We start from the raw sequence: 13,338 nt of genomic DNA, 5'->3' as shown, positions 1-13,338 counted from the left end.
ATCTGTGACCACAGGAACTCCAAAGTGCTAGATCTGGAGATGGGACACAGGAGAGAGGTTCACTTTCCCAAGGACTGAGAGTACTGCGTGGGGGCTGAAAAAAGGGGAGAGCCGGTGCAGCAGCATGGAGTCTGTCCCCATGAGTGGCTCTGAGGTGGACTTGAGCTTGGAGATAGCTGGGATATTGGGAAGGGACACGTGGCTCAACTCAGAGGCAGCCTTAGGGTTCGCACCAGACCGGGTCCTGGTTCCCCTGTAAGCCTTGTGGCTGGAGGGGTCCTCCTGATCTCTGAGGGTCTTTTAGTCCTGGAGCTCGTGTGGAATGAATGAACCACACTGGGGAGTGTATCCTAGAGGAGATAGCTTGAGGAGAGGTTCCCAATCAGTTCTGCAAAGCCCCTTCCCTGAGGGGCGTGGCCTGCGCTTGACAAGATCTCCAGCCCGCCCCCTCGTCTCGCCGGAGGGACTGGCAAGTAGAGCCAGAGCGAGCGCCTTGGGCAGCCCGGGTCCCTAGACACCACGGCCTGCCCGGCATGGAGGGCGAATGCCGGGTACTCTCCATCCAGAGCCATGTGGTCCGCTGCTACGTGGGCAACCGGGCCGCCATGTTCCCGCTGCAGGTACATGCTCTGCCGCCTACATAACCTGACCCGGCTGCTCAGGTGTGGGGCTGCGGGTTCACGGCGTGGCCTCCCCCAATGATGACCTTGGTCCCCTGCAGCCTTCCTCAGGTCCCCGCTGCGAGCTGGGCGCAATGCGGACAGAGCCTGGCGAGCCTGACGCACGCAGGCTGGGGACGTGGAGTACCCTGGGAAGCCTACAGTAGGGTGGTGCAGGTGGTGCGAAGTCCCCTGCCCAGCTGTGCCCACTCAGTAATCCAGCGGGCCAGTGCTGCTGCTTCCTGCCGCCTGACCAGCCGTGGGTGGGGGCTTCCAGAAGCGATGAAATGCTAAGCTGGGAAGACCCAGCCTCTTGGTAGACATGTTGGCGAGCGATTGCTCACTCCCTGTTGAAATCCAGGATCTGTTTCTACCCACCCTGTGATCCTGGACCAAGGAGGTTGAGTAAGGTCGCAGACAGGTCCGTGCCCTGGAGGCTCAGGCCCACTTTGGGTCTGATCACTCCTGAAGTGGTCTGTCATCCACTGGAATGGGACTTGAACCGCCCTTCACCTCCCACAGACCTCCTTCTATCATAAGAGACAGCACAGTTTGCTGAGTTTGGCTTTGAAAGCAATTCTGTAGAAGGGCTGTAGCCTTCATCTTCCCAAGACTCTCTCACGTGAGGTGGGTAATGAGGCTGGCCCTGATCATTTCTGGGCGGAGGTGCTCCCTGCTTGTGACCCGGTGACCCTAGGAGAGAACCAGGCTGCAGAGGGTATTAGCATGGGGGCCAGAGACAATGTCAGAGTGACTGGCAATTCCTTGCCTGGCCGGTTCAGCAGGAAGATTGGGCTGACCTGGCCAGCTAGGTGGTGGCCTCCTTCACTGTGCCTCTTTGGCTGGTCACTAAGCAAAGTGGCAGGTCCCTTCAGCTCATGTCCAGACGTTGCGCTGACTCTTTGGGGACATTAAGAAGGAGCACCTGGCTACCGAGATCCTTCAGGAAGGATCTGGAAGGAAGACAGGTGGCCCAGAGCAGTTTCTAAGGACAATCTGAGGGCTGTCCTGGGGCGGGGATGCTTGGCAGATGAAACAGGGCAAATGGTTGTAAGTGAACAGTACAGTGTTTGCTGAGTGCTTGAGTCCCTCTTGGTCGATAAGCAATTCTACACACACACACACACACACACACACACACACACACACACACACACACACACATTCACACACATTCTTATTCTACCCAAGATGCACTGGTCTGGTGCTTCATGCTTTTAACCATTGCTCTCTAGGTTATGAGTGGGTAGCAAGGTCACTGCGGTGAGACTGTACTTCGGAGCAAGGGGATACAGTCACTGAAGCAGGGAAGCCGGGGAGGGTGGAGCCAGGCTGAGCTCCAAGAAGCCCCCTCACCTTGGGCAGAGGTGTGCAGGGCTCCTGGGGCCCTGTGTCCTGCGTCCCTTGCCTCTTCCACTTGGTGCTGCTCTTCCTTCCCTGGGTCCTCTGTCCCTGGCTCCCCTGGACCTCTGTCCTCTAGACTGCACCAAGGGTCAGCTGCCTCATTCGGGCTGAAGACATGGTGTCCACCTGCTCAAGAGAGGAGGCTCTTCTTAGCTCCCCTTCAGAGAGGAGCTTAAGGACCTGGGGACTCCCTCGAGGTCCCTGTTGGCATTTTGCTGCTCACCATACCTCTGTGCACCCCTGGGTAGGGAGAAGCAATGAATTGGGTAGGGAGGACACGTCCAACATGGAGAGCTTTAGTGAGCACCTGTGGGGCTGGCCCTGTCAGAGTCTGTGGTGGCTGGGGCCGGCACTACCCAGTCTTTGAGCAGCTGTTCCAAGAGGAACACCCCTCCGGTCCAGAGCTGTTCTCCGTGGAGGCGGGTGTGTGTGTGTGTGTGTGTGTGTGTGTGTGTGTGTGTGTGTGTGTGTGTGTTCTTACTGTACAATCTGGAGTACAAAGTCTCATTGACATGGCTGAATATGGGGGCGAAAAGCTCGAAATGGGGAGAGTGTAGTCTTGGGCTGGGGTCCCGAGATTTGTCCCAGTGCTGCTCCAAGAAGGCCACAGGCAGGAGGCTGGGGAGGCCTCTTGGGACTGACCCAGGTGACTGGAGGTTGTGCCATCAGGTGGCTGTCCAGTTATGCCAGAGCAATGGCTGGGGAAGTTTCTGGGCCTCCCCTGTAGACCTGGCACCAAGCTGTTGATGAGCTGGCACCAGGACCTCAGAGTCCCTTGTGCTGGGCCTGGCTTGTGCCTGTGACTGGGGAGCTGCTTCCAACTTCTGCCATGTGGCACAGACCCACACCCCTGGACCCATCAGCCCTGCCTCCCCAGTGCTCCCTGCAATGTCTTCTGAGCTCCTCCCTCCCTGGTCTCCCTCAGGCAGCTGGGAAAATAATCCTACCAAGAGGCAGCAGAACCTTGTCCCTGTTTTCAGATTTACTTCTGGCCCCAGGCCAGGGTGTGGTGGCCAAATGTTTCATGGGACCAGAGCCAGTAGGAGGTGGGTACCAGGCGGAATAGTTCAAAGTTTGCAGGGCAGAGGGAGGGTAAAGGGAGAGTGGGGCCAGGCTCCTGCTCTCCCTGCTCCTCCCCCAGCCCTTTCTCACTCACCTCTGCAGCAGGGGAGGGCCTGGGAAGCTGGGGGTTTCCTGCTGTTTTGGCTCTAGACTGTGGGGTGAGCAGGGAAGGGCAGGGTGAAGTCCAGTGTGCCCTGTTGCCTGCTCCCACCTACCAGGCACCACCATGTCTTCCCTCCTTGTTTTCTGTGGTGGAGAGGACCGAACCCAGGGCCTTGTGCATGTTTAACACGTGCTCTTCAACTGAGCTGTGCCTCAAGCTCCTCATCCCACCCCCACTTTTTTTTTTTTTTTCCTGAGACAGAGTTTCTCTATGTAGTCCTCGCTATCCTGGAACTCACCCTGTAGACCAGGCTGGCCTTGAATTCAGGGATCCATCTGCCTCTGCCTCCCAAGTGCTGGGATTAAGGATGTGTGCCACAACACTAGGCTCTAATACCCTTGTTAAATGCTGCTGGGGACAGAGTCCAGGGCCTTTCTCACACATGCTGAATGCTCTACAGCCAGCTAAACCTCCAACCTACTTCCTCCTGCAAGAGGCAAGACCCAAGAGTCCATATCCCAAGGTTATGTGTATGTGTGTGCACGTGAGTATGTACATGTGAGCACGCACGTAAGTATTTGCTGTGTGCTTCCTGAGTTCCCTGTGTGTGCAGAGCCTTCTCAGCACATTGACTTGGTAGCTCATGTTCTATATGGGGGTTGAGGGGGGTTATGTAGTTGATCTGCCTTCTGAGAAGATGGTATCCTTCCTTTAGAGCAATCTGAAAATGGCCAAATTTAGGGTCTAGTGAAAGGCTGTAAAGTTGGTGATGTCAAGACATCCCTTTAGAAAGGAAAGGGAGCAGCAGGGACTGGGTCCCAAAGCTGTGCCTAGAGCTGTGGCCTCAAGCTGAGTCTTCTCTGATGGTAGCCACAAGGCTGTGACAGAGGAGCCAGTTCATTGGGTGGAGTGGTAGCAGGCCCAGTGTCATCTGTTGGACCCCAAAGGTTTAGGGTCTCAAGTGGGCGCCCCAAGAACCCAGACTCCAGTCCAGTTGATGCAACAGCACGAGGATTTATTAAGCTTCTATATAGAAGGGCTCCTCTTCTCCCAAGAGCAAGAGTCACAACTTACTGCAGTTCCATAAGGACTTTTAAAGGAAAAACCCACAAAACCCACAAGATTACAATTCCCATGCAATGTCACTTCGATTGATTTATGTCTAGAAGCTAATTCCATAAAATCATTGTCTGAAAAAAAAAAAAAAAAAGGGGCTGGAGAGATGGCTCAGAGGTTAAGAGCACCGACTGCTCTTCCAGAGGTCCTGAGTTCAATTCCCAGCAACCACATGGTGGCTCACAACCATCTGTAATGAGATCTGGTGCCCTCTTCTGGCCTGCAGGCATACATGCAGACAGAACACTGTATACATAATTAATAAATAAAATCTTTAAAAAAAAAAATCATTGTCTGGTTACAGAGTGATCACAGAGGGGGATACAGTTACGTCAGTGTGCACATTTTTCTTGAAACCTCAAGGGGGGTATCAGGGTGGGAGTGGAGTTCGCATACAGGTCACGGTGGTCCTCCCTGGAACATTTGCAACTTTCCCAGTCACAGTTGAGCACACCTCTTAATAGAAATCTCTTTACATTGTTATGTGGTTGCAGGGGAGATTAATGGCTGAGTCAGGTTGCCCTTGGAACTAGATTTTTAGTTTATTTCCTGGTGCTTGAAGTTTCTCTCTTCCTGAGGCTTGGGGGTGTAAGCCTGAAGGGCTAGGGTCTTTCACATCTATCGGTGATCCTGTGGAGTAGCTAACCTGGCTGGCATAGCCACCACAGATATGTCTGACCCCTGTGCTGGCTAGTCACAGTGACACTGTAGCCTCAAAATGCCATCGGGGTAGCGATGGACGTTAGGTATTAACTTAATGAATCTGTGGCTTTGAGAGAATGATCTGGGCCTTTAACTCAAACCCACTGAGATGAGTGCTCTGAAACAGAAAGGCAAGACCACAGAACCCTCCCAAAGTCCCTGGAAAGGAACAGCCCTGTTTGTGGTCTGCAGAAAATGGGTAGAAGCCGGGCAGCGGTGGCACACACCTTTAATACCAGTTCTTGAGAGGCAGAGCCAGGCGGATCTCTGTGAGTTCGAGGCCAGCCTGGTCTATAGAATGAGATCCAGGACAGGCAACAAAACTACACAGAGAAACCCTATCTCAAAAGACCAAAAAGAAAAAAAAAAGAGAGAAAGGAAGGAAGGAAGGAAAGAAGGAAGGAAGAAAGGAAGGAAGGAAGGAAGGAAGGAAGGAAGGCAGAACCAGGAAATGCAAGTGTCTTTTTTTTTTTTTAACTCATGTGAGAATGGCATTCGTCTCTCCTTCATCTGTGAGTCTGGGATGGCATTTCTGTTATTCCTCCCCACCTGCCATGAACATCTTGATCTCATTCCTCTCTGCCGTTGACTGGGTCCATGTCTGTGCATGTGTGACTGTATGGTTGTGGGCATGCGTGCATGGTGTGTGTGTGTGTGTGTGTGTGTGTGTGTGTGTGTGTGTGTATTTCTTAGTATTGCTTTGGCCTCTGAAAGACCCTGGCTTAGGATAACCCCTCCGGTGTCTGGAAAGGGATGACATGTCTGTAGGGCCCTGAGCTTCAGGAAAATGAGACCTGCTGCTATGACACCTCTTGGTACACAATGACACAACTTTTGTCAGAGCTCTGGAGAAGGACTGAGTGAGGTTTCCCCACTAGAAAGGAAAAGGAGGTGTTGAGGAAGGGTCCAACAACGACTTCTGGTGGCTGAGGAGGTGACACCTCCCAGAGAAGCCACCCTGTCCCCATCAGGACCTTGGGCTCATTGTGGGGTCACTAGTTTAGGCATAAGTCTGTTAGCTCTCCAGGAGCCTCCAAGGCCTCTTTATACCCTCCTGTCCTGTCTCCTTACCTGTGATTGTCTCCTGGAAAAACAGTTCCTTGAGTAGCTAAATGAGGACACTGCTGAGACACATGAGACATGGCCCACCCAGGGGCCAGTTGCTGTGAGTGTTGTGAGGTCCCCTGGATGGGAGCCTGCCACCCCCACCCCCTCTGGGGCACAAAGAGGAGTGCATCCTGGGGCAGCGTGCAGGAGGCCCTGTGGTAGAGGGACCGTAGCTCAGAGTAAGGGCCGCTCTGGTGCAGTGGCCCGTAGTGGTGAACACAGGCCACTTTGTGCAACTAACTCTGGAGTCAGGAATGCTGTTTTGGCAACCCCTGGAAGCTCAGCCACTCTTAGCTGTGTGAGCCAGATGTGAGCAGCTGACCAGCTGATGGACAAGGGGGCAGGGCAGTTCCTGACCAGCTTGCATCTCAGTGACCCTCTGGAACCCAGGTGACCCCGTATCTGGGTTACTGAGTCTCAGAGTGACCTGGCAGCAACCGGGCTAACAAGGTCGGCCAGTGGATGCCACCGTGAGCTCAGCACAGGCTCCTTCCTTTCGGACGTCACTGCGGCCCAGCACAGGCAGACCCCTGCAGTAGACATGGCCTTTGGCTATGCCTGCCTAGCCCTGTGATCCTGGCAGTGAGTTCTGTGAGCCAGGCTGGGGGTGGCCACAGGACCTGGAGTGAGCAACCCCTAAAGAGATGTTTTGTGGGATGCAGGCTGTCTGCTGGCAACTCACCATTGTCTTAGTTAGGGTTTCTACTGCTGTGAAGAGACACTGTGACCACAGCAACTCATAGGGAAACCATTGAATTGGGGCTGGCTTACAGTTTCAGAGGTTTAGTGCATTATCATCACGGCGGGACACGGCCGTGTGTAGGCAGACATGGTGCTGGAGAAGGAGCGGGAGTTCCATAACTTGATCTGCAGGCGAAAGGAAGTGAACTGTCCTCCACAGTGGGTGTAGCTTGAGCAAAGGAGACCTCTCAAAGCCCACCCTCACCGGAACACACTTCCTCCAATAAGGCCACACCTACTCCAACAAAGCCACACCTCCTAATAGTGCCACTCTCTTTGGGGGGGGGGGGTGTCAATTTCTTTCAAACCACCACAGCCATGGAAATCAGAGGGTGTGGTCTGGCTGGATTGGAAGGCTGAGCAGTGATCAGTGGTGGGAGGGATGTAGGCCCCTTGGCTGTTAGATTGCTCACGGTCACAACAGCCACAAGATGCTTGCCCGGCCTGCTTGCTGATTCCCATCTGTGAAAGAGGCTTAAGCACCAGCCCCAGGACTGGTTTTCCACAGCTGGACACACCTGTGAGGTTCGGCCTGCCAATCCTGTCTGTCCTTAGAAGCCTGTGGGAGAACCACACTGGAATATTCCAGAGCTCACCCACTCCCGCTGTGCTGAGTGTCTCTGCCTCCCTTGGAGCTAAGCTGAGCTATTCTAAACAAAGCCTCTCCTGGCTACATGGCTTCAGGCTGTGTGTGCCTCTTTGCTGGAGCGCTGATGATGCAGCAGTGGAGGCGGGCATGGGCCCCTGGGATGTGCACCACCTGCTCATGGCAGCCACCCCTGCATCGTACACATCACTGCTGGGGCAGGGTCCTGAGGGTTGCATGAGGGACAGGAAGAGGAGCCCGTGTCTGGCAGCCATGGGCAGCAGGAAGCAGGGAAGGCAAGCTTCATGTTCCTGTTTTGGCTTTCACTTTCCTAGGTGCCGGGAGCACTCATGTGGAGGTGTTGTTGGCCCCAGCAGTGGGAGGGAGAAGTATAGCAACTGTGTCTGGGATGTTCTAACTACCCCAGGGGACATGCAGAGGCTTCTCCACAGGATGGTGCTGTCCAGTTTGCCCGGCGCCTACCCTCATCCATCAGCAGGTCAGGGAGCCCTGTGTTGAGCTGGGCACACAGACCTGAGAGGCAAATCCAACACACAGGTCTCTAACTGGCCTGAAATTCACCAATTAGACTAGACTGGCTGGCTCGTGAACCCTTGGAATCCTCCCCAGCCCTGGAATTGCAGGCAAGCACTGCCACATCAGGCGTTTTATGCAGGTTCTGAGGGATTGAGTTCCGGTCCGTCCTCAAGCTTCCAGCCAGCACTTAACCGACTGCGTGAGCTCCTCAGCTCAGGCCTCTCACTTTGAAATAAAAAGCTTTTAAACTCGGTGATCGCTTTGAGTTGACTCGGAGGTCCACAGCTGTAATTTGGCTTAGTGAGCTGCTTTGTGTGCTGGGGATGAACAGCTGCCCACACGGAGCCTCGGTCTCTGCCCAGCGTGTCTCGGGAGGCCCATTTGTCCCGTCTGGATGACTCCCACGGGAGCTGTGAGAAGCCATTCAGAGCGGCAAGCTGCTCAACGAATGTGGTTGTTCCGGGGATCTCAGCTCTGACGTGGGGGCCTCAGCCCTGATGTGGGACCAACCTTCTTTCTCTCCTTGACATGGAGGGAAGGAGACTTTGCTAGCTGCTGTGGTAGAGGCTGGCTGAGCAGAGCTACCCCAGCTGCTCTGGGTCTTGTTCCTCAGGGGTGGGTTAGAAGACCCAGGGAACCCCTGCCCTCTATCTGGACTGACAGGGGCTTGCAGCGATTTCTTTGACCACTTCCGTCAGGTGGGTCCTCAGGAGTGCCCCATGAACCCTTCAGTGTGTGCCAGCAAGGGAGAGGGGTATTTCCACCCTGGCCCTTTGGGCAGTTTTCCAGAGTGAAGAAACAAAGGAATCTCACGGTCAGGCTTTTATGGCCCTGAAATACAAACATCTGGCTGGCTTGGGAAGGCCTTCTGTTCCCACCCTGTGACCGTCCTGCCCAGGGGTCTGTACCACCCAGATGGTCTCATCTGTTACCCTCCTCAAGTCAAGACTCTAGCCATGGTTGGGAGCCCTGCCCTGGGTTCTTGGGGTCACAGACAGGCACTCTCACACCTCTTCTCCTTGTCCTGCAGGTTTTGGGATTTGAGGTTGATGCTGTGAACTCTGTGCAGTTTTCCAACCACACAGGTAGGCCCTTCTTCGGGTGGTAGTCATGGTGGAAGTGAGCATGGGTGTAACCTGGCCCTGAGGGAAGTAGGTGCCACCGCCTGTGGCCAGGGGATGGAACCCAGAAGTGCCACTCTGTGCAGGGTCTACTTCCACACCATGGCTGGTGTGTGTGACCCCTATTGTGGAGCTGACTGGTGGGAAAACCTCTGTGCCTCAGTTTCCCTCACTGCTAAGCTGGCAGTCATAGCATCTTCTGTGGTAGCAGAGCTGCCCAGGTAAATCACAGGGAGTGTGCTACCATGTCCCCCTGCTGACAGCTGGTGACCTGTGTGTCTGTTTGCTTTTCCACTATGGTGATACCTGGGGTTTAGTAGAGCCCCATGTGGTTCTAGATTCAGCACCAACACCCTGGGGAAGGGTATGTGTGTATCTGCCTTGTCCTGGGGACTCCAGAGACATCACTGCTTATTGCTGAAGGCAACTGTCCCGGGCAGCCCGTTGAATTGTTTGGGACAAGTGTGTATTCCCCACAGCCCTGACCTATGGAGACGGGAGTCCTCCCTAGTTTCCATGCTGGCAAGAGAACAAAGCCATTCCGGCTGACATTGTTCCGAACATAAAGGGGACTTCAGGAGCTCAAAGTGTCCCAGAGCAGCCCAGCTGGTCACCAGCAGCGTGTGAAATCTCATAGAATTTAACATGCTTCTCGAGTGTGATAGATTTTAAACTGGGAGGGAAGAATTATTAGCTGCCTCGGGACAGTGGGCCACCATGATTGGTGAGTGCTCAGTACCAGTGCCCTGGCCTTTGAAGTCACAGGTGGTCCAGGGCCTCCAGGGAACTGCATGGACCCCACTGACCCTTACTGATACCCTTTCTTACTTGTGTTTAAACGAGCAGAGATGTCTTGGATGTTGCACAGTGGAGCTGAGTTTACTTCTGCGGACTGTGCTGTGTGGGATTGCCATCAGTCTGTGCTCCGCCTGGTGCTTGACAGGCACTGAAAACACCTAGAGGCCTTAGAGGGGCTGTGAGTGTGTACCTGGAAGACCTGAGATGCTGAACTGAGGAAGTTCTCATTGGTGAAATTCAGGATGTCAGTGATTGGCCCCACCTGGCATCAGGTGCCCAGGTGTCCTGCATGTCAGGTGTCCCAGAGGCCTGGGGTCCTGGCCATAGCAGGCAGAGGGGCAGGTTGTATGCCTGGGCTAGACCTGTTTCTTACTTATGTTTGTCTCTTGCTAGGATTTGCCCTAACACTTGTTTTGGCAGTGTTTTAATTTGCTTGTGGGAGAGAGAGAGAGTGGGTGGGGATAGGGTGAGCCCTTACCTGCCAGGGTATCAGGTGGCAGTGACCAATCAACTCAACTTTGATGGCTAAAAACACGTAGAGGATAATGGAAACCAAGTAGGGCTTGGGTGGTCTCCCTGAGCTGCTCCCGTTGAATGCAGAAGTAAACAGCTGTGCACCCTGGTGTCCCTTTCCACATCTTCTGGGACACAGTTCCAAAGGGTTACCTAGGACATTGAGAGTCTGCTGCCCTGGACTGATTTGATAGAAACTAGGCATGGCAGGGTGGAGAACACTGTTCAGCCCCCACAGTACAGGAACAGGGGGTGCTTCTAGGGTATTGGGATGCCACTGAGGCATTGGGCCCAGTCTGTGCCTCAGGCCAGTCCTCAAAAGAGCTGTTCACTGGGTCTCCTCAAGGAGGGTAGGTGATTATCATCAGCTGAGATGGTCACCAGGGAAACCTGGGGCTCCCACACCCACAGCTTAGCCTGTTTTCTTCCTGCAGGCTACGCCCATTGGAAGGGCCAAGTGCTGAATTCACAGGAACTCCATGAACTGTATGAAGGTCTCAAGATAAATGATGCGAATAAGTACGACTACGTGCTCACTGGTGAGGGTCCCCAGCCTGCTGGTGACAGGGATAGGCCCACATTCCCCTTGCTGGGCTCTTGCATGGCTTCCTGCCTCCTTCAGGGTGGATTTTGTTGTGCCCTAGGCACCAACACACCCTGGAGGCATCCTGGTAGAGGAAGGAGTTGGAACCTTGCCAGGTTGATTCGTTGAGGGTGAAATGTTTCTACCTGGAACATGAGCTCATCTGTCACATTTCTGGCTGTATTTTCTACATATTGAATCTATTTATTCTGTGTGTGTGTGTGTGTCCACACAATTGCACACACACACACAGTGACACTACATGGGTTTGGTGATGAGAGTGCAACTTGTGGGAGTTGGTTCTTTCAACCCTGTGGGTACCAGGGATCGAACTTAAGTTTTCTGACTTGGTAGCAAGTCTCCCTATTCCATAGGCCCTCACACCAGCCCCCAATTCACTTTTTTTTTAAAAGATTTATTTATTTATTACATATACGTTGTGAGCCACCATGTGGTTGCTGGGAATTGAACTCAAGACCCTGGAGAAGCAGCCAGTGCTCTTAACCTCTGAGCCATCTCTCCAGGCCCAGTTTTTGTTTATTTGTTTGTTTAGTTAGGTTAAAAATGCCGTGTTTGAGCTGGGTATCATAGCAGACACCTTTAATCTCAACACTCAGGTAGGTGGAGCTCTGCGAATCTGAGGGCAGCCTAGCCTACATAATGAGTTCTGGGTGGGCCAGGGCTTCATAGTGAGACCCTGCCTCCAAAAATAGATAATTAAGTAAAACATGTATTTATGTATTTTTATGCATATGGGTGTTTTGTCTGCATGTACACCTGCATACCGCAAGAGGGCATCGGATCCCCTGAGAATACAGTTATAAACAGTTGTGAGCTGCCACATTCTTAACAGCTGAGCCATCTCTCCAGCCCCTAAATAAAAACTTTTTAAAGAGACACAGAGGCTGCAGAGATGGCTCAGTTGTTAAGAGCACTCTTGCAGAGGACCCAGGGTCACTTCCCAGCCCACATAGGGTAGCTCACAACTGCCTGTAACTCCAGCTCCAGGGGATCTGACACCCTCTTCTATCCTCTGCCCTCTTCTGTCCTCCAAGGCCTTAAGCTCACATGTGGTGCACAGACATACACTCAGGCACACAAACATACACATAAAATATTGTTTAAGTGGTTTATTTTGAAAGTGGAAATTTTAGTTACCTGCCAGTTGTCTGTAGTTCTATCATTTTAAACCCCTCACATACATCTGGGATCTTCCTGTCTTCCCCTCTGTGACCACAGACTTTTGGAAACCTGTGTATTCCCTGGCTGCAGGGTCTGGCCTCCCCCACTCCCATGCATGTTTGATTTGATTGTGTTACAGCACCCTGGTGGTCAGTGTGTCCTGTTTTGAGAGGATAAACCTGGATTGTCCCTCCAGGTTACACAAGAGACAAGTCCTTCCTGGCCATGGTGGTGGACATCGTACGGGAGCTGAAGCAGCAGAACCCCCAGATAGTGTACGGTGAGAGCTGGACCATGATGCCCCTTCTCCACTGTGTCCCATGCTGACCGTACCCTCAAGACAGGGACATCTCAGCCAACTGTCTTCTGGCTTCCTCGCCTCCTGTTTGGCCTTTACCTATTAGTTATTTGACTTATGGGACCTCTAAGGGGGAGTGAGTCTTGAGGGCAGGCTCAGCAGGGGAATTGAGAAGTTTGTCAGGGTGACTGTAGGGTTTCTTGTGAGGTGCATAAGAAGGGAGGGTTAAGTATGTGTTTTAAGGCCTGGGGTGCCCAAGATGTGTGAGGTCTGACCCTAAAGAGGATATAGGTTGGGTTGATACCCCAGGCTGGGCTAAACTAGTGGGTGGGGGTTGGGAACACACTATATCTAGTTTGTCTGCGTGGAGAGTGGCACTATGGCTGGTAGGCAGCGCTGGGTCCATGTGCCATGTGGAGCAGCCTGAATAGCTGTCTCCTGGGTGTGCACAGTGTGCCCTGCCTGAAGGCCAATAGCACATTGCTTTGTCCATGCAGTAGACTGTGGTCCAAAGGGAATGTGCCTGAACCTGGGAAGATACCATAAAACCTGGGTTACTAGTCTCAGTCAGGCCAGTGGGGAGGGCACTATGCCAGTCCAGGTGACCTGAGGTAATGTGTTCTTGAGATGAAGGTGTGAATGTTAAGTTATATGTGCAATTATCCCGGGGACCTAGTTGTCTTGGACAGAGAAGTGCAAAGTGCTGGGTAAAAAATTGTTCTGTGTCTCCACATGTATGTAATGTTTAAAAAGAAAATTGAGAGACTAGGTGTGTGGCTCATTGGTACAGTGCTTGCCTAGCATACACGAGGCCCTGAGGAAAGAT

At 53.1% G+C, this 13,338-nt stretch overlaps 1 protein-coding gene across 3 annotated transcripts in view; it reads left to right on the top strand.

Annotated features, from left to right (window-relative positions):
- Window positions 1-447: 447 nt before the first annotated feature.
- LOC128114493 (pyridoxal kinase-like) overlaps window positions 448-13,338 on the top strand; it is a 30,364-nt gene continuing 17,473 nt past the window's right edge. For 2 of the 3 annotated variants that reach the window (XR_008219781.1, XM_052744540.1), the window contains exons 1-4: window positions 448-620; window positions 9,048-9,102; window positions 10,884-10,988; window positions 12,411-12,494. Coding sequence is in view for 2 of the 3 variants with exons in the window: in XM_052744540.1 (XP_052600500.1) it covers window positions 534-620; window positions 9,048-9,102; window positions 10,884-10,988; window positions 12,411-12,494 (331 nt within the window). In the remaining variant the exon portion in view is untranslated. The remainder of the gene's footprint in view (window positions 621-9,047; window positions 9,103-10,883; window positions 10,989-12,410; window positions 12,495-13,338) is intronic. The other variant, XM_052744539.1, reaches the window with a different exon arrangement.

The sequence above is a fragment of the Peromyscus californicus genome, unplaced genomic scaffold (genome assembly GCF_007827085.1).
Source record: "Peromyscus californicus insignis strain IS unplaced genomic scaffold, ASM782708v3 Scaffold_19__1_contigs__length_69161282, whole genome shotgun sequence".
NCBI classification, from domain to species: Eukaryota; Metazoa; Chordata; class Mammalia; order Rodentia; family Cricetidae; genus Peromyscus; species Peromyscus californicus.
The sequence above is the reverse complement of the archived record's forward strand: the minus strand, read 5'-3'. Positions and strand labels throughout refer to the sequence as shown.